Source organism: Triturus cristatus, chromosome 5_2 (genome assembly GCF_964204655.1).
Source record: "Triturus cristatus chromosome 5_2, aTriCri1.1, whole genome shotgun sequence".
Classification (NCBI taxonomy): Eukaryota; Metazoa; Chordata; class Amphibia; order Caudata; family Salamandridae; genus Triturus; species Triturus cristatus.
This window is the reverse complement of record NC_140588.1, coordinates 1,042,670,385-1,042,695,544: the sequence shown is the minus strand read 5'-3', so window position 1 is coordinate 1,042,695,544 and position 25,160 is coordinate 1,042,670,385. Positions and strand designations below refer to the sequence as shown.

Here is a 25,160-nt window from a genome sequence, read left to right as displayed (position 1 = left end):
TAGATCTTAGAAATCGCAGATTTTGTGCATTTTCTATGTTTTTGTATGACTAAATGTTTTGTTTTGTGTGCTTATGTTTTGTGTTCCTTTTTTTATGCAAAAATTTCAATAAAAATCTTTGAAATTAAAAAAAAAAAAAGGCTCCCAGTTTTCACAGATTTTTACAGATAAATACAAACAGAAAATATGTTTTCTGGCTGCATGAATTTTTAAAAGCGGAAATGCAGAAAATTGTGATTCTTGCGACTAAATCTCCATCCTGCCCACATAAATTCCAGGCCAACAGATGAGGAGCTACAAGAAGGAGGAGTTGAAAACAGGATGAGATTTCCTTAAATACAGCATATGTTAGCATACATTTGTACATAAAGCTAACATTTACCTGTGGGAGTAGCGATTTGTTACATTTGTCTGCTTAATTTTCTAAAACGCGACAGGTATCGAAATATGAGTGCATGCTTGTCAGTTAAATAAATGTGGAAATATACCCTTTTATGACTATTTATTCTCAAAAGAAAAATGGATAAATACAGACATGATAGCCAAAAAATAAATATGGATAAATACAGAAAGAAATGTAAAAAACAAAATACCATAAAACCGGGAGCGCTATTTATGATACAATTATGAACCGATGCACAACTGCTATTCGCTATCTCAGTCCCAACCAAAACTGCCCTTCCTTGATCCCAGGTTTAGAACAAGGACCACATCCCACCAAGCGTCAGGGCGTGGCTACGTGCACTCACCTACATCACCACAATAGAACACATGGTTACGGTGGAGGAGTCAACAGCAGAAACCTCTGCCCACACTGATGCCCACTCATGGCATGGATCAGAGCGTTTCCTTATGGGCGTTCTATCACGCACTAACACACAGCGCTACCAAAGTACAGCAGCTGGAATATCGACTGCCGAAATATTGTCAAGGTAAATATATAGACATAAATACAACCAGTCACAACTAACCTGTACATATTTATTGTCACAATATTTTGGTAGTTGATAGACTGGCTACAATATTGCGGTAGCGTGATATTCAAAAGTCGACATTCGGGTGGTATACCTTCTCTTATAGAAAGTACCGCTCTTCGGTAGTGATACCCATTGTAAAGCAGTTACGCACTCAGCCCATTCTCACAGTAGGCAGCCATGGTGCATATCCTCATGGCAGCTCTTACAGCTGGTACCCACAATTTCAGTGAAGCCAACTCTTATGACATGTACTCGCGTGACAAGGGATGCCCGTTTGATAGGAGATAGCCATACTGGCAAGACAACCACTTTTCAATCTGGAAGGACCACAGCCTTGCAGGAAAGTGATCCTGACTGCTGATGAACCCTTTGGTGTCTTTCTTCTATTTTTATGAATTGAATAAAAACCAAAATGGCCGTCGAGTTACTGTATGCTAACCCCACCAAACTTCCAGGGATGTGACGAATGCCTCTTCCATTCCTCTACCAACACAGAGTGACCTACTCAGCCCTCATAAACACAAGACTATACACAGACACACACAATTAGGCAGTCGGTAAGGCATGCCTGTTCCACCCACTTTCCCAAGTGCCCTTGGTCCTCAGATTAACCATTGCACAATATGGTATTGTTCCGCACACCACAAGTCTTTTGAATACATTTTCTCTTTCTGCCTCAACCACTTATGCTGCCTCGTGCATTCATAAAACAATATTTCTTACTGTCTCGAGTCCTCCCAACAAGGCGTAGACAATGATCTTGTTTTAGAAATAGTCTATAACTGCAATGTCTCTAACACTTATGCACCTCTCCTTTTCTCCTCCAGGTTTCAATTCTTGAATCCCTCCTCATATGATCTTTTCATTTAGGACTAGTCTTGGACTGTGCCCAATCTATTGCATAACAAAATGCAAAAATAACTGCACAGAACCATTAAGAGTGGTTAATGACCTCTTGAAGGGAGATTAATAATTATGTATCGTCTGCCCTGCAATGACTGGTGCAAGTCCCACGAAAATGTAAAGTCATAACAGAACGGGTGAGTAGCAGATGTTCCTGCCACTGAACCTCCCACAGATGGCTGAGCACAGACTAAGGACCCAGTTGGAAGGGGCGCATGCCTGACTCCCGACAGGTGCCAGGCACTTGGCATGCACTGCCATCTTGGAATTCAATTGTGCAGATAGATCTTCCCATTTTCAGGGGGAGGATGGTGTGCAGATGAACATAGCTCAGTGTGGCAGGGCTGTGCTCCCTGTCTGCTCAGCAGCACCTTTCTCTTTGGACTTTGAATGGGGCTGGCACTTTGGACTTGATCTACCCCTCTGAGGCAACCAGAAGCATGCAGTCGCAGTGCGGCGCGTACACAACTTCTTCCGTTACTCTCTACTGTGCCGTCTCCTGCACATGCACTGCTGGGACTTCAGCATAAGTGCAAGGCATTTTTTTCTGATGAGGTGCACGGTCCCCATGTTCACGGGGTTTCTCTTACCGTATAAAAGTGCCTGCGCTTCATGGGACACCTTTATGCAATACAAAGACAACAAGACCTTACAAGGCATCTTGTATCACCTGAAAGAGAGAACTTAACAGCTGGGGCAAGTTTTAATGAGGCTTCATCCTAATGTCCCCAAGAAGCCAAACTGAGCTCATCCATGTCTCCAATATGGCGCCTTCACTCCCTGTTGCCATCAATGCATGGTCTAGGCTAGAGGGGAGATGATTGAAGAAGTCAAGGAGTAAAAAAAGCGTCCCTTCCCTCGCTTTGCGGATTTCGCTCTATGAGGGGATATGGAAGTCTCGGCGTCAGACAATCGCTGGCCTCGCGCTTGGCCATGATGCCACGTTTCCCGCCATTGTTCTCGGCCTTCCCTTCCAGAGCCGAGCCAAGGTTGAAGGCCCTGGGAGCCGGCCATGTAAACGACAGATGGGCTGTCAGCGGTAAACAACAATTCTCCCACGGAAGACCTGTGTGGTGACAGAGGAAGGGTGTGAAGGCCGAACTCCTAACAAGCAATAGCCTTATTCGCGACACTTGGCCAGGGTTACGGTTGTCCATGAGAGCTGTACAGGAAACTTACAGAGGACTGGTCAAATTGAGTGAGCTTCCCAGTTCCAAAGTTGGCAGCACAGTTCAGAGACTGCACGTGGACTCTCTTTTGAGATCAGAGTTCTGCAAACACATGAAACACACTCAAGTGTTTGTACCCAACAAGATGATAGAGGTCATGTAGAGCTTGAAGCCCCTGAGGAGACAGCAATGTCCGCAAGTGCCCGTGGTTGTCAATCAGGCCCTTATCATGTGGACCACCTCCAGCCAGTCCGGACTTCCCAGCCAGAGACCCCTTGTGCTCTGAGACTTGTAGTTAGATTTTACCATTACAGCACAGCTTCAAAATCCCAGCATGCAAAGGGGTCCCACGTGCATGGAGCTACTCAGCAGTTGTGCTTCGGGTTGAGATTGTAGCATTCGCTTTTTGGGTATGCAGAGCATAAAAGGACAACATGGAAGACATTTGGAAGCAGAAAACCCCTCCGCAGCTTCAGCGGCAGCCAATATCAAGGACCCGCCATCGCCAAAGTGCCCATCGGGGAGAGAATTCTGAAAAGAGGGAGTAGTTACCAAAGCAATCGGTCCAGAAACAAAGGAAGGTGATGGGGCAAAGGCTCTGTATAGGGATTTTATGTACAGGCACTAGAATAGACAAGGTATTTGAAATCTGGCTAGCTTTATTTGCATGTAACTGTTGGATTTCATATATTTCCATATGTCACGGTCTCCTGTGGATTAACATATTGTATTTGTTTGGGCCCTTGCTTCGGGGGCAGCATCTCACCCAATGGCGGGCCTTGTAAGATATTTGCTGACTTGCGGCTAAAAAAACCCATTCAATTCTAGGAAACATTTATGTGGAAACTTACACGACCAAACCCCACCAGAAATGAAAAGATGAAAAACGTACCCTCGTAGAGCTGGGCATACTGTGGGAACCCGGCTGCACGCAGCCAAGAGCACGCTTTCTTCGCCTCCCGTTCTGAAATCAAAGAGAAGAAGCCATTTTAAAATCACAGCAATATTGTCACAAATTTTAAAGTCTTTAAAAATCATCAGCATTTAAATATTACATATAGGAAACCAAGCGTGGTTCCCATATTGGTTGTACTCCATTGTGTTTCCTATATCATTTGACTCAGCCCATCAGTAAAGGACTACACAACTTATGCATGTTGATATGCAACCATTTGTGTATTTCAATATTGCTATGAATTATGGATTGACAATATCACACATTTGCACAGAGAATGTTGATGGCTTCACTCTGAACCAGTCACCTATTGAATTGAGTGCTGTGGGGAGCAGCCAATGCCATCTTCAAAGCACTAAGAAGGTATGCAGCAAAAAGACAGCATAGATCTAATACAGAGTCCCATACTCTGCTTATCACCATCATCCTGTGGTCTGGCTTGGAAAATGTGCCTTGTTAGTCTCACTAAAGTTTGTTGTGTCCCACACTGTACACTCTTCTTCCAGTAGCTGTGTTTCCTCCAGCCTATTTTGAAGCAAGTGAGGTCAGGAATAAACATGCAACACGCTACTGTTACAGGTAGCTTATTTCAATAACACTTACTGGAATCTGGGACCACAACCCTTCATTAGAACAACTCAACATGTCAGGGCCGGTGAAGATACATTTCTCAGAAGAGCAGAATCAACCATGACAGGAAACTGCAAGAATCATCTGGGCAGAACTCATGCACATGTGTTTGCAAAGGTTCTACGAGCCATCACTTGGCAGAAATAGGCAAACCGACACAGGCATAAGTGTCACCCCCAGCATCAACGTAATGTTTAAAAGAGCTGCACTGGCAAAAGGACCTGCTGAAAGGAGTTTAAAGATGGGCTTAACTGTAGAAATTGTAGGTTGGAGGCATCTAAATGGAAACTAAAACAGATACCTCAAGGAAGAAAACGATGCATAAATAATCAAATTAATTAAAACATTTTTTTAAAGGAAGATAACAATGCAATGAGATAACAGCAGTGCTTATTTTGAGCCGGGGGATGCCGGTGCTAGGCACCGGCACTTAATTGCCAACACCGGTACTTATAACAGTCTGCCGCATGGTGGCGCTGTTTGTTTGCTTTGTTTTTGAAAGGATGTTTTAAAACGGCCTCAGTAAAAAAACACAGAAATAATAAAAGATAGAGACTGCTAGTATAGCTAGAATGACTATGCAAAAAACAGTAAAACAAATGAACACTTAAACCGAAATACACATACGCAAATAAAATATAGAGAACATAACTATATATTGTGGTAACTCTTCAGTACTAGACATATTATAATGATAGTTTCATGATTAAGCAGAGCGAGAGAGGAGCTAGCAGAAGAAGAAAGCCCGACCATTAGCCTGAAGTCGGAGAAGAACAATAAAACATTTCTATTTAAATCAACTAATCGGAGGTCTGGGGACAGTTGCAAGTAATGTTATAGTCACCATGGATCCGGGCATTGACTGCTTTTAATGGCTATTTCCCTGCATTGTGTACCTTTGCTTTTATTTGGGAAGCATGTGTTAAGGAAATAAAAACTGTGAATACACCCATCAGAAAGCAATAATGCTCAAACAAAAACAACGTATCACCAAGAAAAACAAAGTACAATAAAAAGACTATGTAAATATAAGAAAGGTCTAATGAAGTAAAATAAAATACAAGAAAACGCCATAAAAAGAAAACAGCTATATGGAAGAGTGAGAAACTAAAAAGAAATGTAAAACATATGAACTACAACAAAAAGCATCAATCTGTAAGCCCATTGCACCCATAGGAAAAAACAAATCAAATATCATTTTTTTTTTAAATGATAAGGAAGCAACCAACTACAGGAAAAGTCACTACTCAACTATACACAAAGATAAATATAAAACTATAATAAAATATAAGACAATATTGAAAAGGGAACATATTTTGTTTTAAAAAAAAAGAATACCTAATGATGAGAAGAGAAATCAATATAAAGGACAAAAGCAAACACTGAAAACCAACTATCTGAACGTCTGAAATCAATTGTTTGGAAAGACACAAATAAAAAAAATGATATCAACTGTAAGAAACTACCAACTGTAAATAAGGATACTGTATAATCATGAGGAAAATTGAGAAACTGGAAGAAATAAAACATATACAAAGAAGATGAAGCAGCAGTATGAAAAGACAATGCAACTATATAAAAACAGAAAACAACATTCCCCAAAAAAAAAAAAAACACAACTATAATTTGTTAGCCAGAAACTATACAAGTTGAAAAGGTACTATCACCGGAAAGAAAAGTAACGCGAACGGACAAATTGAGTACATAACGGGACACACCAATGAAAGAGGCGGCCCAATCGATACTTAGAGAGGAGCACCCACTGTACGGTAGGAAAGGACACAATGACAATAAATATTCAGAGAGATTCGAGCAACGACCGCAGTTTTAGGAAAATGCTGCAAACGCCTCCAAAGGTAGGCAAGATACAGATAGATAGCAATAGGACGGGACAAGCAGTATGGACATCATTCAGAGATATATTGGACTACTGATTTGAGCGGAATCGCGAGTTTTCAGTAAAATCGGTATCACCACGCTAGATTCTCCAAGTGCACACTTCACCAGGTAAAGCCTGCCGGGATCTGTTATATTATGTTATGTTTATTTGTAAAGGGCACTATCACCCGCATGGGAATCCTGGTTCTGAGTAGGTGTGTGTGCCGAGCCCTACCTATGGTACGTTGGTTAATTGAAAAGCCAGGTCTTAAGATTCTAGTGGAGTTCAGGAAGAGAGGCGGAGGCTCTGATGTGGAGAGGGAGGTTGTTCCGTAAAGTAGGAGTGATGTAAGAGAACGCTCCTCCTCCTGCTCTGGTTCAGTGTATGCATGGAGTGATGTAAGAGAACGCTCGTCCTCCTGCTCTGGTTCAGTGTATGCATGGAGTGATGTAAGAGAACGCTCGTCCTCCTGCTCTGGTTCAGGGTATGCATGGAGTGATGTAAGAGAACGCTCGTCCTCCTGCTCTGGTTCAGTGTATGCATGGAGTGATGTAAGAGAACGCTTCTCCTCCTGCTCTGGTTCAGTGTATGCATGGAGTGATGTAAGAGAACGCTCGTCCTCCTGCTCTGGTTCAGTGTATGCATGGAGTGATGTAAGAGAACGCTCGTCCTCCTGCTCTGGTTCAGTGTATGCATGGAGTGATGTAAGAGAACGCTTCTCCTCCTGCTCTGGTTCAGTGTATGCATGGAGTGATGTAAGAGAACGCTTCTCCTCCTGCTCTGGTTCAGTGTATGCATGGAGTGATGTAAGAGAACGCTCGTCCTCCTGCTCTGGTTCAGTGTATGCATGGAGTGATGTAAGAGAACGCTTCTCCTCCTGCTCTGGTTCAGTGTATGCATGGAGTGATGTAAGAGAACGCTTCTCCTCCTGCTCTGGTTCAGTGTATGCATGGAGTGATGTAAGAGAACGCTTGTCCTCCTGCTCTGGTTCAGTGTATGCATGGAGTGATGTAAGAGAACGCTCGTCCTCCTGCTCTGGTTCAGTGTATGCATGGAGTGATGTAAGAGAACGCTTGTCCTCCTGCTCTGGTTCAGTGTATGCATGGAGTGATGTAAGAGAACGCTCGTCCTCCTGCTCTGGTTCAGTGTATGCATGGAGTGATGTAAGAGAACGCTCGTCCTCCTGCTCTGGTTCAGTGCATGCATGGAGTGATGTAAGAGAACGCTTCTCCTCCTGCTCTGGTTCAGTGTATGCATGGAGTGATGTAAGAGAACGCTCGTCCTCCTGCTCTGGTTCAGTGTATGCATGGAGTGATGTAAGAGAACGCTTCTCCTCCTGCTCTGGTTCAGTGTATGCATGGAGTGATGTAAGAGAACGCTTCTCCTCCTGCTCTGGTTCAGTGTATGCATGGAGTGATGTAAGAGAACGCTCGTCCTCCTGCTCTGGTTCAGTGTATGCATGGAGTGATGTAAGAGAATGCTTCTCCTCCTGCTCTGGTTCAGTGTATGCATGGAGTGATGTAAGAGAACGCTTCTCCTCCTGCTCTGGTTCAGTGTATGCATGGAGTGATGTAAGAGAACGCTCGTCCTCCTGCTCTGGTTCAGTGTATGCATGGAGTGATGTAAGAGAACGCTCGTCCTCCTGCTCTGGTTCAGTGCATGCATGGAGTGATGTAAGAGAACGCTTCTACTCCTGCTCTGGTTCAGTGTATGCATGGAGTGATGTAAGAGAACGCTCGTCCTCCTGCTCTGGTTCAGTGTATGCATGGAGTGATGTAAGAGAACGCTCGTCCTCCTGCTCTGGTTCAGTGTATGCATGGAGTGATGTAAGAGAACGCTTCTCCTCCTGCTCTGGTTCAGTGTATGCATGGAGTGATGTAAGAGAACGCTTCTCCTCCTGCTCTGGTTCAGTGTATGCATGGAGTGATGTAAGAGAACGCTCGTCCTCCTGCTCTGGTTCAGTGTATGCATGGAGTGATGTAAGAGAACGCTCGTCCTCCTGCTCTGGTTCAGTGTATGCATGGAGTGATGTAAGAGAACGCTTCTCCTCCTGCTCTGGTTCAGTGTATGCATGGAGTGATGTAAGAGAACGCTTCTCCTCCTGCTCTGGTTCAGTGTATGCATGGAGTGATGTAAGAGAACGCTCGTCCTCCTGCTCTGGTTCAGTGTATGCATGGAGTGATGTAAGAGAACGCTCGTCCTCCTGCTCTGGTTCAGTGTATGCATGGAGTGATGTAAGAGAACGCTTCTCCTCCTGCTCTGGTTCAGTGTATGCATGGAGTGATGTAAGAGAACGCTCGTCCTCCTGCTCTGGTTCAGTGTATGCATGGTGTGATGTAAGAGAACGCTTCTCCTCCTGCTCTGGTTCAGTGTATGCATGGAGTGATGTAAGAGAACGCTCGTCCTCCTGCTCTGGTTCAGTGTATGCATGGAGTGATGTAAGAGAACGCTTCTCCTCCTGCTCTGGTTCAGTGTATGCATGGAGTGATGTAAGAGAACGCTTCACCTCCTGCTCTGGTTCAGTGTATGCATGGAGTGATGTAAGAGAACGCTCGTCCTCCTGCTCTGGTTCAGTGTATGCATGGAGTGATGTAAGAGAACGCTTCTCCTCCTGCTCTGGTTCAGTGTATGCATGGAGTGATGTAAGAGAACGCTTCTCCTCCTGCTCTGGTTCAGTGTATGCATGGAGTGATGTAAGAGAACGCTTCTCCTCCTGCTCTGGTTCAGTGTATGCATGGAGTGATGTAAGAGAACGCTTCTCCTCCTGCTCTGGTTCAGTGTATGCATGGAGTGATTTAAGAGAACGCTCGTCCTCCAGCTCTGGTTCAGTGCATGCATGGAGTGATGGAGGAGAACGCTTCTCCTCCTGCTATGGTTCAGTGTATGCATGGAGTGATGTAAGAGAACGCTTGTCCTCCTGCTCTGGTTCAGTGTATGCATGGAGTGATGTAAGAGAACGCTCGTCCTCCTGCTCTGGTTCAGTGTATGCATGGAGTGATGTAAGAGAACGCTTCTCCTCCTGCTCTGGTTCAGTGTATGCATGGAGTGATGTAAGAGAACGCTTCTCCTCCTGCTCTGGTTCAGTGTATGCATGGAGTGATGTAAGAGAACGCTCCTCCTCCTGCTCTGGTTCAGTGTATGCATGGAGTGATGTAAGAGAACGCTCGTCCTCCTGCTCTGGTTCAGTGCATGCATGGAGTGATGTAAGAGAACGCTTCTCCTCCTGCTCTGGTTCAGTGTATGCATGGAGTGATGTAAGAGAACGCTCGTCCTCCTGCTCTGGTTCAGTGTATGCATGGAGTGATGTAAGAGAACGCTTCTCCTCCTGCTCTGGTTCAGTGTATGCATGGAGTGATGTAAGAGAACGCTCGTCCTCCTGCTCTGGTTCAGTGTATGCATGGAGTGATGTAAGAGAACGCTTCTCCTCCTGCTCTGGTTCAGTGTATGCATGGAGTGATGTAAGAGAACGCTCGTCCTCCTGCTCTGGTTCAGTGTATGCATGGAGTGATGTAAGAGAACGCTTCACCTCCTGCTCTGGTTCAGTGTATGCATGGAGTGATGTAAGAGAACGCTCGTCCTCCTGCTCTGGTTCAGTGTATGCATGGAGTGATGTAAGAGAACGCTTCTCCTCCTGCTCTGGTTCAGTGTATGCATGGAGTGATGTAAGAGAACGCTTCTCCTCCTGCTCTGGTTCAGTGTATGCATGGAGTGATGTAAGAGAACGCTTCTCCTCCTGCTCTGGTTCAGTGTATGCATGGAGTGATGTAAGAGAACGCCCGTCCTCCTGCTCTGGTTCAGTGTATGCATGGAGTGATGTAAGAGAACGCTTCTCCTCCTGCTCTGGTTCAGTGTATGCATGGAGTGATGTAAGAGAACGCTTCTCCTCCTGCTCTGGTTCAGTGTATGCATGGAGTGATGTAAGAGAACGCTTCTCCTCCTGCTCTGGTTCAGTGTATGCATGGAGTGATGTAAGAGAACGCTTCTCCTCCTGCTCTGGTTCAGTGTATGCATGGAGTGATTTAAGAGAACGCTCGTCCTCCTGCTCTGGTTCAGTGTATGCATGGAGTGATGTAAGAGAACGCTTCTCCTCCTGCTCTGGTTCAGTGTATGCATGGAGTGATGTAAGAGAACGCTTCTCCTCCTGCTCTGGTTCAGTGCATGCATGGAGTGATGTAAGAGAACGCTTGTTGTCCTGCTCTGGTTCAGTGTATGCATGGAGTGATGTAAGAGAACACTCGTCCTCCTGCTCTGGTTCAGTGTATGCGTGGGATGTAAGAGAACGCTCGTCCTCCTGCTCTGGTTCAGTGTATGCATGGAGTGATGTAAGAGAACGCTTCTCCTCCTGCTCTGGTTCAGTGTATGCATGGAGTGATTTAAGAGAACGCTCGTCCTCCAGCTCTGGTTCAGTGCATGCATGGAGTGATGTAAGAGAACGCTTCTCCTCCTGCTCTGGTTCAGTGTATGCATGGAGTGATGTAAGAGAACGCTTGTCCTCCTGCTCTGGTTCAGTGTATGCATGGAGTGATGTAAGAGAACGCTCGTCCTCCTGCTCTGGTTCAGTGTATGCATGGAGTGATGTAAGAGAACGCTTCTCCTCCTGCTCTGGTTCAGTGTATGCATGGAGTGATGTAAGAGAACGCTCGTCCTCCTGCTCTGGTTCAGTGTATGCATGGAGTGATGTAAGAGAACGCTTCTCCTCCTGCTCTGGTTCAGTGTATGCATGGAGTGATGTAAGAGAACGCTCGTCCTCCTGCTCTGGTTCAGTGTATGCGTGAGATGTTGGCGAGTAGGAGTTCTGCGGAGTGAAGGTGTCTCAATGCTCAGGGGCGTAACACAGGCCCCCACAGCCCCGCTGTGCGGGGTGCCCCAAGCTCCAGGAGGGCCCCCTCAGCACATCACTCTGCCTGCAGGGCTCCTGATTGAGCCCGGAGGGGGGCCCCCAGGTGCCTTGCAGGGAGGCCCCCTCAAGGTTCGTTACGCCTGTGTGGATGCTTGGTGGACTTGAGATGCAACTGTTCAGGTAGGTGGGGACTGATTTGTGTAGTGCCTTGAATGTGTGTATAGGTGGAGTCCTACAATGATGGACACTTCCTGAAGATGACTATTTCGGTCTTCCCGGTGTTCGGTTTTAGACGGTTGGTCTTTATCCAGTAGGCGATTTCAGTCATGCTGGGCCAGTGTTACGTAGCGCCCTGAAAGTGAGGGTGAGGAGCTTTAATTGTGCATGTTTGTGAATGGGGAGTCGGTGGAGCTTCTTCAGGTCTGGTGTGATGCAGTTGTGGCATGGGAGGTTGAGAGTGATTCTGCCCACTGAGTTCTGAATGGTCTGCAGCCTTCTGGTACATTTTTGTTGATCCCGGCATAGAGGGTGTTCCAGTAGTCCAGAATGCTTGTGACCAGGGCGTGATGACAGTTTTTCGGGTGCCGATTGGGAGCCATTTGAAAATCCTCCTCAACTTCTTCAGGGTATGGAAGCATGAGGCGGTGACGGCATTTACTTGGGTGGGTTTGTCGAGTTTGCTGTCAAAGATCATCCCGAGGTTCTATGTGAGAGGGATGTGGTTGGCTGTCAGTCCTATCTCGGTTGACCACCAGGTAAAGTCCCACGGTGATGTGCTATTCCCAAAGATCATGCTTTTGGTCTTGTTGGTGTTCAGCTTTAGGCAGCAGGTCTTTACCCAGTGAGCGATTTCAGTCATGCAGGCATTGGACTTGATCCGGGTTCTGGGTGTCTTGTCGATGATGGAGAGAACCAGTTGCATGTTGTCAGTGTAAGAGAGGACATTGATGTTTTGAGAGTGGATGATGCTGGCTAGAGGGATCATGCATGCATTAAAGAGAGTGGGGATCCGGGAGGATCCTCGAGGAACTCCTCAGAGGAGGTTGCGGGTGTACGGTGCCAGGCTGGCTGACTTGGTGCTTCCAATCAGGATGGAGCAGAGCCATTGGAGGAGGGTGTGTCCTTTGAATCTGATGTCATGTAGGTACGGGATGAGAATGGGGTTTGAGAACGTATCAAATACTGCAGAGAGGTCCAGGAGGGTGAGGGCAGTAGTGTCTCCTCTGTCCAGAGTCATGTGGATGTCATCCATGGTGATGAGGGACGTTTTTGTGCTGTGATTGGGTCTGAAACCAGAATAAAGTGATAAGGAATTGATGGTCGTGGAGGCATTCAGCATTAAATGAGTAAAATGGTACCATTTCGGCTCCTGATCAGTATGGGGTTGTATGGGAGGACCCCACAGCAGCATACAACAAAAAGGATGTAATCATTGAAAGGGACAGAGCCGAGAACAGAAGGAAGAACTAAAGAGCCCAGTAGATAAACAAGCAATACACTAAGTGGAGATAGCAAAACAATTATAAGAAAAGACAAAGTAACTGTCAGAAAAGATGAAGACCAAAAATGTTTTTTTTTTTTTATGGCATGCCCTACCACAGGTTTGACATTTTAACTCTGTATATAGCACGTTTCCCTTACCCACTTTCAATGATGCTCAAGTCAACCACCTTGGAATATTGAAAGGATGACTGAGCCGTGCCGTGATCTAAATTTGTGATCCGCAAGTCACACCAGAAGTCAGCAGTGAGCGCTTGAATTACTTGGCTTAAAGAAAATGAAATCCTATAGCAAACTCAACTCAATAAGGAAAATACAACGTAATTTCAACAACTATAAGTAAAAACATAGTACCAATATTGAGAAAAGACAACCCTATGAAGGTAAAGCAGCTATATAAATGCCTAAAGTTACATTTGAAGGGACACAAAAATCATGTGGCAGATCAATAGGAAATGTAAAGACCATGACAGGACACAGCAGAAATTATACTGGACACAGCAGTAATAAGGATAGACTTTTCAACTTTGGAAAAACACACGACAGCATATTAAAAAATAAAGCAACTATATAACAAAATACAGAGCTATTCTTAGTAAAAAACAAATGTATTATTAAGATACATCCACTAAACCAAACAGCTCAGCTATTTTAGGGAACAATAAAGCAATTACATGAAACTAAATAGCAAATGTAAGAAAATAGAAAGTAAACGAAGGTAAAAAAAATACAGCTTTAAGAAAGGGCAATTACATTTTTTTTTAAACAGTAATCTATCACAGGACAAGTAAAATTATCTGTATGAATAACCACAGTAACAGTAAATTGAAATATAAATATACTAAAAAAAGAGACAACAAATGAGGGAAAGTAAAATCAGCTGCGTGACTGTAAAAGCCAAAGCAACTATATTCTACAAGATACCTGCTCTAGTCTGAAAATGCAGATACAGGATACGAGTCCAGCCTGTAATGCCCCATTAAAAGCACAGGGTCCCCACTGACGAGGTTTACTGTCCTATTAAACATATGGCTCTTGTCAAACGAAACGTCTGCAATATTATGACCAGAGTCCAGCTGTTATTTCCTCCTCGTCAGCCTATAACCTCACCAATGACATGACAATTTCGAAACAACTGAAACTGCAAAACCTGGCAGATTGCAGGGGAAAACCAGATGGGAAAACACAAGGTGGCTTCCAGTTCGCCATTGCATCACATCCAGTTGTGATTGCCAAAGGGGAGCACATTGCTAGTGTACAGCAAAACATGTGAATGTTCTCAGTTTGGCATTTGTGATTTCTAAAGGTATCATCTTCAAGAACTTTGATCAGGTCATAAAATGATATTCACGGATCACTCTGCTGTTTTGGTTTCTTGGTTTCACCCGGATCCCGGTTGGCTGAACATTGAGAACAGCATGGACAACTCTTCTGGTAATTCTGATGTTCCGTCAATAAGGAACGGGAGCAGATCATTCTCGGTCAAGGTTTTAGTAGAACTAATTCGCCCCCATGCTGTGGTTGGTTCTGAAACCAGAACGGAAACTGCCCTCATCGCCGCCACGGATAACATCTGCATGACTCTGGACAGAGGAGACACAGCGGTCATCATCCTCCTGGACATCGTTGCAGCATTTGATATGTTCTCCCACCCCATCATCATCCAACGACGACATGATATTGGAATCTAAGGATACGTACTTCGATGGGTCTACTCCTTCCTGACAGTCAGTCAGCCTGGCACCGTACACCTTGAATGCCCGCAGCCTCATCTGCAGATTTCCGTAAGGATCCTCCCTCAGCCCTCTTCAAGCATCACATGATCCCTCTAGCCAGCATCATCCGCTCTCACAACATCAATGTCCTCTCCTATGCCAACGACATGTAGTTTATGCTCTCCCTAACGGACAAGTCGCTCGGTGCCCGGATCAAGTTTAATGCCTGCATGACTTAAATCACCCAGTGGATGAATACCAACTGTCTGAAGCTGAACACCGACAAGACTGAAATTGTGATCGTCGGGAAGAGTTCTTCACTGTGGGACTCCAGCTGGTGTCCAACTGAGCTAGGACGACATCCACAGCTCATCACCATCGCCAAGAACCTCAGGATTGTCATCGAAAGCAAACTCAACTTGACTGCCCAAGTCAAAGCTGTCACCGCCTCATGCTTCTATACCCTGAAGGTGCTGAGGAAGACTTTGAAATGGCCCTCCATCAGCACTCGGACGACGGTCATGTATGCCCTGGTCACAAGCAATCTGAACCATGCAAACGTCCTCTAAGCTGGGATCAACACAAAACTCACAAGAAGGCTGCAGACCATTCAAAACTCAGCAACCAGAATCACTCACGACCTCCCATGCCGCGCTCACATCACACCACACCTGAAGGATCTCCACGGGCTCCCCATTCACAAGCGAGCACAATTCAAGCTCCTCCCCCACACTTTCAAGTCACTTCTAAACACTGGCCCAGCATACCTCGAGAACCGCATCTTCTTTCACAAACCTTCCAGACACCTCTGCTCATCCAGACTACTACTTGCACAAATCCCACGATTCGGCTGTCGAGCCATCTCCTACATCGCTCCTGAAGCATGGAGCGACCCACCGCTACACATAAGAGCCTGCTCCTCACTTCTTGAATTCTGCAGCAAGCCGACGACCCAGCTTTTAGAGCAGTGCCGTTAGGCCCTAAGTTTGTCTAGGTTCACACCTACTCAGTGTCAGGATACCCTCTGTGGTGATAGTGCACACTATAAATCCGCATAACACAGCATGGCACATATGGCTCTTTTTGACGTTTTAGTGTATTTGCAGTGGGAGCAGTGCACGCAACCAGAACTGGAGATCCCACACTACAGGAGAGGACATCTACCCGTCCCAGCCGCCGGGTCTTTGGAACAGGGTCATCAAAGAGGAGGGGCATCACGTGGCCATGCCACAGTCTTCTACAATGGTCGCGATGGCATGCACAGAGGTGAAGTCAAGCAGGGGGCTTGATGGCACAAGGGACACTTTGTGGCAGAAGCTGAGACTAGACAGATTTTGCCGAAGAGCCTTCGGTTGGATGAGGGGACGGCGTGCTGAAGAAAGCATTAGATGTCTTTTCGACCGTCAGATGAAAGGTTGCAAAATTAGTTCAAAGCATACTTGCTGCATTACAAATGCTTGCAATCCTTGCACTATGCTGGTAGATTCAATAAATACCTCACAGCATTTGTGGCGTGATACGTCCCAAGAAAGCTGGAAGGAACAACCGAAAGTGATGCAATAACAGCGGCTTTGGATATTCTGCTCTGGAACAAACGGAGAGCCGTCTGCCTCTCAATTCATTCCATTCCATTCCATTCTATACGGACTTCTAGAGTGCATGGCTACCCGAAGGCTTCCCAGCGCTGACAGGGCCGGGCTTTAAACCTGAGCCATCATGACTTGATAAAGTCACAGCTGCCGACTACTGTGCTTTGTTTAAAAAAACAGTGCAGTGTTCCACTGCTACCAGTTCTATCCAATGCCCTGGTAACTAATCTAAGACAATTAAGAACATACCACAAAAATAGAAAAGTAGAAGGAAAAAAAACACACAAAAAACACAACGGTGTGCAACATCGGTGACAATATGCTAGAAAATAAAAAAATACACGTAGAAATAAGATTAATATAATATATCATTTTAATACAACTGTTTCCTAGCAGGCAGGTGCAATTTAAACAGGTATATAAACCCAGTTTAGTTTAATGCTGTCACAAGAAAATATGATTGTTACTGGTGGAAGGAAAAGATACTGTTGGCTTTGAATTACTGTAATCTGAAGGTAGAGTTCACACACGCAGGGGTGACTGAAATAGAAAAAGGTTAAAGAATGAAAATGAAACCGCATTAGGAAAGCAGAGTAATGGCCTAGCACCCGACACTGAAGAGCACTTCATGCAAGGTGGATGTGCATGTGCTCAGAAGCAAACTCACTCACAGTATGAGCGCCCATGGCTGAAGCAGGCTAAACCAACCGCGCCTCGCGGAGGTCAGCAGAAACAAAATACACAAGCATTGGCAAAGCCAAAAGGTCGCGCCTATGCAAGAGCTATTGGCTTTGCCAAAATGTTTTATGTACACCAGTGTGGCTCCTATTCAGCATGGCTAAGAGTTAGCGGTGTAAAGGGGTGACGTGGGGGGTCGTAAAGCAGAGTGTCGTGGAGTAGAGTGGAGTGTTATGGAGTGGGGTAGTGTTGTGAGGGAGTAGAGTGGCGTAGAGAGGAGTGCCGCAGCATAGAGTGCAGTAGCGTAGAGTGCAGTGGCGTGGAGCGGCACAGGGTGGAGTAGATTGACAGAGTGGGTTGTTTCAGAGTAGTGTGAAGTGATAAAGTGGAGTGATGCAGGGTACAGTGGAGTGGTGCAGTGTAGAGCGGCGTACAGTAGAGTGGCAAACAGTGCAGAGGTGCAGAGTAGATTAGAGTGACAGGGTGCAGTTGATTACAGTGGAGTGGCAGAGTAGATTGAGGTACAGTGTAGTGGCCTAGAATGCATTGGCATAGAGTTGAGGGACACAGAGTAGAGTGCAGTAGGATAGAGTGCAGCGGTATGGAGGAGAATTCAGTGGTGGAGAGTGTCGTAGGGTGCAGTGGTGTGGTGTAGAATGCAGTGGTATAGAGTAGAGTGGTGCAGACAGAGCCGTGACACAGAATACAGTGGTGAAGAGTGGAATTGAGTGGCGTAGAGTGCAGGGACTTAGCGTGCAATGGTTTAGAGTGGCATAGCATGCAGTGGTAGTGGTGTACAGTGTTGTAGAGAATAGTGGTGTAGAGTGCAGTGGTGCAGGAGAGTGGGTGTAGAGCGCAGTGGCATAGAGTGCATTGGTTTTGAGTAAAGTGGAGTAGAGTGCATTGGCAGAAAGTGTGGTGGTGTAGAGTGGCGTAGCAAGCAGTAGCATAAAGTGCAGTGGCGTACAGTGCAGTGGTGTGTAGTAAAATGGTACAAAGTTAAGTAGAGTGGAGCAGTGTAGAGTGCAAGGCCATGGAGTATAGTGTTGTAGAGTGGAGTAGCGCCAGAGTGCAGTAGCATAAAGTAGATTGTTTCAGAGAAGAGTGAAGTAGCGTGGAGTGGTGCAGGTTAGAGTGGAGTGGTGCAGGGTAGAGTCCAGTGACAAGAGTAGTGGCATAGACTGCACTGGTTTTGGAGTGGTACACAGTAAAGTGCATTGTCTAAGAGTTCAGTGACAAGAATAGAGTGTCAGAGTGGAGTGGCGTACAGTGGAGTAGAGTATAGTGGGGTGGGGTAGAGTGGAATGGCCTAGACTGGAGTGGTAATGAGTGCAGTGGCAAAGAGTGCAGTGGTACATAGGAGAGTAGAGTGGGGTAGAGTGCACTGGCATAGAGTAGAGTGGTGCAGAGTAGAGAGACGTAAAGTGTAGTGGCATAGAGTGCAGTAGACTTGTGCAGATTAGAGTCCAGTGGCATAGAGTGAAGTGGTGCAGAGCAGGATTACAGAGATTAGTGGCAAAGAATGCAGCGTTGTAGAGTGTCATACAGTGCAGTGGTATAGATTAGAGTAACGTAGAGTGGAGTGGTACAGAGCACAGTGCATTGACGTAGAGTGTAGTGGCATAGATGGGAGTGGTAAAGTAGAGTGGAGTGGCCTAGAATGGAGTGGTGCATAGTGCAGTGGCAAAGAGTGCAGTAGTGCATAGTAGAGTGGGGTATAGTGCATTGGCATAGAGTATAGTGGTGCAAAGTAGAGAAGCACTGAGTGAAGTGGGGCAAAGTGGAGTGGTGCAGAGTAGAGTACAGTGACGCAGTGTGGAGTGCCGTAGGGTAGACTGGTGCAGAGTGAAGTGGAGCAGTGCAGAGTAAAGTGGAGTGGGGTAAAGTGGAGTATGCATGGTGTGGTAGCGCCCTGCCATTACAGACAACACATCTTCAGCTGAAATGACCATTACATTTGCACAGACATGCAGTTTTACCGATGAAAGTACACAGCACACAAACAATAATGTGTGGAACTGTCATCACCTATTGTATTGATTTTTTTAATCATATTAAAATAACTTTTTCTCTACCAAACTACAGAATTTCCAAACAATGTGCTTCTTTTGTGCTTCCCTAATTCTGATATATTCCGAAATATCTGCACAGTTCTTTTACAGACATTCAAATTGTGTTGTGTGATACAAAACAATTACATGGTACAGCTTTCCCCTAGCACACCCCCAGTAGCCAGCATGAGTGTCACAAAACGACTCTCACTTTGAAAATGTAAACACTAAGCTCCCTCGGAATACACAGCCTGGCATTTGACCTATTTCTTTGACTGCATAGCAAACGTGACAAGATAAGAACAAGATATAAAGGGCTGTTTCCAGAAAACGGCCACTGGTGGAAGGATACCGTAAATGGGGTATCGGCCATGTAAGGGTCAAACTCAAGCTGGTCAACCTAAAAACAAGCCAGAAAATAGAAAGCAAGCAAATGTGAGTGACAAACCGCATAGCCAATGGTAAGCAATGGATGGAATGCATTACCAGGGAAGCTTTCAGAATGTCCCCAAGATGTTGTTAGCAAACCAGATGGCTGCGTTGTTTGACAGGCTTCGACCTAACAAAATGCGACTGTTAGTGCAGTAGACCAATGGATGATAAGCCCTGACCCAAAGCACTTTATGAACGGAATATCCGTAAATATGCTTGGTTGTTATGTGAGGACCGTTTAGCTTGCTCTTACATTTCCACTGTTTCCCCACTAATAGAGAGACCGGCACTCCAGAGATGTGCACGAAAATCTGTTTATTCACCCATTAGCAGACGGGAGATGTTAACATCTGCTAATGGGTGAATAAGCAGATAACATCTGCTAATGGATGAATAAACAGATATTCACACACAACTCTGGAGTGCTGGTCTCTGTCAGTGTAGGGAGAATGAAAACACACAAATATACACACACACACATATATATATATACACACATACATATATACATACACAATTATATATTTTGCCATTTTTTTCAGTGAAAACAAAGGTCAAAGGGGTGTTCTAGTGAGGTGAAAACGTGAGTTACAACATACTGTTTTAAACTAACAAAACTACTGAAAATCACTATTTATGGTTATCAAGTAACTATAACTTGTGCCAAAAAGTAACTATACCTCGTAGAAAACAGGAAGACAAAGTCATTCAAGCCATGATGCTGCATGAAATAACGCCTCACTCACTCAACCACCCACCAGGTAACAGCAGGAGCTTCATAAATATGAATACCTCTATCCAGTGTAACACTAAAGTAAAGGGAGGTGGGAACAAACATTAACTTGAAAGTAACAGATGCAGTTCTTGTGGCATCATCATTACACAGAGAGAAAAACAACCCAGGATGGTAACAAAAGTATTTCTGGAGAACTGATTTAAAAATGGTGACACCATCAATATTCGGAGTAAAAGCAGAGGACGGAGAGACAAACAGTGATGGAACCTACCATAATGTCACAGGCGAACCCATGGTTACCTACGTAGAGCAACAGCATAAGAAAGGGGGGTGAGAACACAAATACTGACGGAGAGCAACAGAAGTAGTGTAGATATCAAGGCTGAACAACATTATGGAAGGGGAGCAACAGATGCAATACTGGTGACACCATCAATACCCAGAGGATCAGGAGAGGTTGAAACACCAGAAACCCTGGCGAGAAACAGCTGCATTACTCGTGAGAGTATCAATTCCCAGAGTAACAGCTTAGGATGAGCATACTCAGAGGCACACAATGCTGGTCAGACCATCAATACAGAGTAGCAGGACAGGAAAGCACACCAACATGCGTGGGGAGTAACAGATCTAAAGCCATCAATACTCAAAGAAAGTAACAGCAGAAGACAAGAACACAAACACGTGTGAAGAGTAGCAGAGCAGATGTAGCACTGGTGAGACCAACAATACCCAAACAAAGTAGCCGTAAAGGATAAAAACATCAAAAATCTTGGAGAACACCAGATGTAATACTGGAGGGTTCGCCAGAACCAACACTAATAAGAGAGAATGGGAAACCAATGAACATAGAAGCCAACTGATAAAACTCCGGTGAGACCACCAATACTGAAATAAGGAAATAGCAAGGATGGGAATACCAAACTCACGGAGAGTAACAGATGTAATACTGGATGGTCTATCTGTACCCCAAAAGAGTAGCAGTAAAGGATGGGAACGGCAACAGTCATGGAGAGTTATAGGCATAACGTTGGAGGACCGCTCAATACCCCTGGAGAGCAGCAGCAAAGGGTGAGAACACCAACACACATGGAGAGGCACAGTTGAAATACTGGAGGGTCCATTAGCAACCCAACATGGTAGCAGGAAAGGATGGGAAAAGCAACATTCAGAGAGTAAAAGATGTAATAATGTAATACTGGAGGGTCCATCAGCGTCCCAACACAGCGGTAGTAAGGGATGGAAAACACTAATGGACCCCAACACTAATACTGGGGGTTCATCAACATGGCAAACACAAGGATATGATGGATGGAGCGCTGAAACTTTTCCGACACAGATCTGGGTTGAATCCATCATAGTTCTTTAGTTCACTTCGCCACCCCAGTTCAGACCCAGCTATATGCAAATCAGTCCTGACCCTGTGCCTCATGGGAACAGTCCAGCCCGAACTGCCAAGACAGCAGCAAAGGATGAGAACACCAACACACATGGAGAGGCAACGTTGTAATACTGGAGGGTCCATCAGCATCCCAACATCATAGCAGTAAAGGATGTGAAAAGCAACATTCAGAGAGTAAAACATGTAATGATGTAGTACTGGAGGGTCCATCAGCGTCCCAACATGGTAGCAGTATAGGAAGGGCAAACCAACACTCAAAAAGAGTAACAGATGTAATTATATATTCTTGCAGAAGGGTATTTTTGACAGACCGTATGTTCAGCCCTCTCATCTCAGTTACCGACTCAATGCACCTTTGTACTGTTGCTACGGCTCCTGCGTCTCCCTGGCGTGGTGACGTCACGCGCTGCGTTGGTGGTGGGAAACCAGCTTTAAAAGCCTCGTGTGTGAGCAATAAAGGAAAACAAGCCGCAGATTTTGCATCTTACTCGAGTGTCTGGGAATTCGTTTCCAAGAAGCACCCCTCCCCCTTCTCTTTTTGCCCACAATGTAAATGGAAGTTTGAAAACTAAAACATAAGTTCCCGAGTCCGTCTGGTTTGCAAAATTCCCCCTCATAAAAAGGTCCCAAACAAGCAATGAGTGTGAGGGAGGCTAGCCACATCACTAGGCCCCGCCCACGGTGACCTCACGGAAAAGCAGCCAGGCAAGAGGGGCGGCCCGCTTCCATTACTGAAACTAGGCAAACTCTGGCATTTTGGGAGATTTAAAGCTGTTTTCATTTGAAAAACAAACTGGAAATTGTCGAGGTGCGGGGTTTTCGGCGGGGGTGGTGCTGGCGGAGGAGGGCAGGTCTATGTGGTAAATGGGGGGTTTTCGGTCAGGCCCGGGCCGCCTCTCAGACCAGCAGAGCTGGGAGACTGAAGTCACAGGTCGGGCAACTTGAAGGGGAAGCAGGAATGGGCCCTGTCACTCAGATTCATGCCAAGGTCTCCGAGAGGCTGATGGTGTAAAGCAATAGTCAGTTACGCTAGCCCTGTGACAGGACTCTATGGCTGGGGCGGAGTCAGCTGCAAGGCTACACCCTCTGTACGCTGATGGAGTAAAGCAATTGTCAGTTTTACACTAGCCCTGTGACAGGACTCTAGGGTAGGGGCAGAGTCAGAAGCAAGTCAACATCCAATGGAAGCTGATGGAGTAAAGCACATAGTCAGTCACACGACTAGCCCTCTAATAGGACTGCAGGGCTGGGGTGGAATAAGCAGCAAGTCGATATCTCTGGAGGCCGATGGAGTAAAGCAATACTCCGTTACACTAGCCCTGTGACAGGCCTCTAGGGTAAGGGCGGAGTCAGCAGCAAGTACATGACCAATGGAAGCTGTTGGAGTAAAGCAATAGTCAGTCATACGACTAGCCCTATTACAGGACTGCAGGGCTGGGGCGGAGTCATCAGAAAGTCAATGTCTCTGGAAGCTGATGGAGTAAAGCAATATTCAGTCACAGGACAAGCCCTGTGACAGGACTTTAGGGCTGGGGCGGAGTTAGCAGCAAGTCTATGCCATCTGGAGGCTGACTGAGTAAAGCTATAGTCAGTCACACGCCTAGCCCTGTGACAGGACTCCAGGGCTGGGGCTGAGTCAGCAGTAACTCGAAAGGCCTCTTTAATGCTTGGCTGTTTAAGAGTCCATTCCATGTCAGGTCATCTCATCGGACAAGCCAGAAATACTAACTGTCACATTTCAGACGTTCAGAAAGGATGACAAGGCTGGGTCAGTCAGTGACGTACCCCTCAGCTCACCCTCGAGAGCAAGGTGGCATCCCCCTTCAAATGAAACCGTCCAATGCACTTTATCTGAATCACTCGCCCAACCAAACCTTCCTTGCCGTCCAAATAAATTGTTCACCTCCTTTAACTTCAGAGGGATCCTCTCCAGCCTCCCCAGACACTCGACTTCCCTCCCTGGAGACTCACCATGTGTTGGTTCTGGTCCTTTGCAGTCCTTATCACAGGAACCAGGCTGCTGCCAATCCGAGCCTAGTAACGCCCACAACAGTACATCCGCCCAGTCAGCCCATCGTTGATTGGTAGGTTCCCTGCCTCCCTGTGACAGTGATGTGCTTATAGCGTTCTTTCCTGGACCATCTATGGAGCAACCTCTCTGTCATGACTGTGGTATCTGGGCAGGGCACCAAGGCTTCCCTGGTCACTTTGACCTGGCTAGTCAGATCTATTTTAGCCGTGATTGCAAGTTACTACACGTCAGAATTCCAAACTCTATGTCAAGACCGAAGGCTTCGAATAATGCTTTAACTACCAGCTTTACTTCCATAGCAGCCATCAAAATAGTTACCATACATATATTTTGTAAACAATATCAAACAGTAACGTAGGAGAACTAAAACTCCCAAGAGTCTTATATAAGGAACTACAGTCTGACCAAATAACATTCTAACAGTAGTCCATATAATGGAAGAGCTGTGTTAGTCCTTCCTCGTTCTTGATGCTCCCTAGTGGCCAGGTAAGTGAATTGCATCTCTCTTGTCATGTTTACAGCTGCACCCATTCCAATTTTTTATAAATACATTTCAGTAAGTCAAACTGGGCAACATTTACTGCTGGAAAATGCAACATAAACACTAATACAGGTGGAATAAAAAATTTGCTAGAATTCAATCCAACAGCCGCACCAGCAAGAAAGCCGCCTGGTTCACCAAAGAGCTCTAGACCTCCAAACGAACATGCCGGAAACTGGAGAAGAAATGGCTCCACGAACGAACATCGGACAGCTACGCAGCCCACAAGGATGCCACCCGCAGACATCACCACCTCATCAGATTAGCCAAGAGATCGTTCTTCAAAGCCCGCCTGGACAATAACGCACACGACAGCAAAGAACTCTTTAGCATCGTCAAGGAACTCTCCAACCCCAGCGCCAACGACATCCCGCCCTCACAAGAACTGTGCGACTCACTGGCCACCTTCTTCCACCACAAGATCGCTGACATCCATGACAGCTTCAACACCACGACCGCCCTGACAGCGCCAGACCCCACCCCCCCCGGCGAACACCACCCGCATCAACTGCCTGACCTCCTGGACCAACGTCAACGACAACGAAACATGCAAGATCATGAACTCCATCCACTCAGTATCACCGTCAGACCCCTGCCCACACCACATATTCAACAAAGCAGATGCAGCCATCGCACCCCAACTTCGGAAAGTAATCAACATCTCCCTCGAGACAGCCACATTTTCGGAAAGCTGGAAGCACGCCGAGATCAACGCCCTTCTCAAGAAGCCCAAGGCGGACCCCAAGGATCTCAAGAACTTCCGGCCCATCTCCCTGCTCCCGTTCCCAGCGAAGGTCATCGAGAAAGTCGTCAACACGCAACTGACCCGCTACCTCGAGGACAACAACATCCTAGACCCATCCCACTCCGGGTTCCGAAGAAACCACAGCACCGAGACAGCCCTCATCGCCGCCACAGACGACATCGGGATTCAACTAGACAACGGCGAGACATCAGCCCTCATCCTCCTGGACCGGTCAGCCGCTTTCGACACGGTCTGCCACCGCACACTAAAAACACGCCTCCAAGATGCCGGAATCAAAGAGAAGGCCCTGGACTGGACCACATCCTTCCTCTCCGGGAGAACCCAGAGCGTCTGCCTCCCCCCCTTCTGCTCCGAAGCCACCGACATCA

General features: G+C 46.1%; 1 protein-coding gene across 3 annotated transcripts in view; it reads right to left on the bottom strand.

Moving 5' to 3' along the window:
• STARD8 (StAR related lipid transfer domain containing 8) overlaps positions 1–25,160 on the bottom strand; it is a 644,863-nt gene that overhangs the window by 57,283 nt on the left and 562,420 nt on the right. For all 3 annotated transcript variants that reach the window (XM_085608321.1, XM_085608323.1, XM_085608324.1), the window contains one exon: positions 3,942–4,013. In XM_085608321.1, the coding sequence (XP_085464447.1) occupies positions 3,942–4,013 (72 nt within the window). The remainder of the gene's footprint in view (positions 1–3,941; positions 4,014–25,160) is intronic.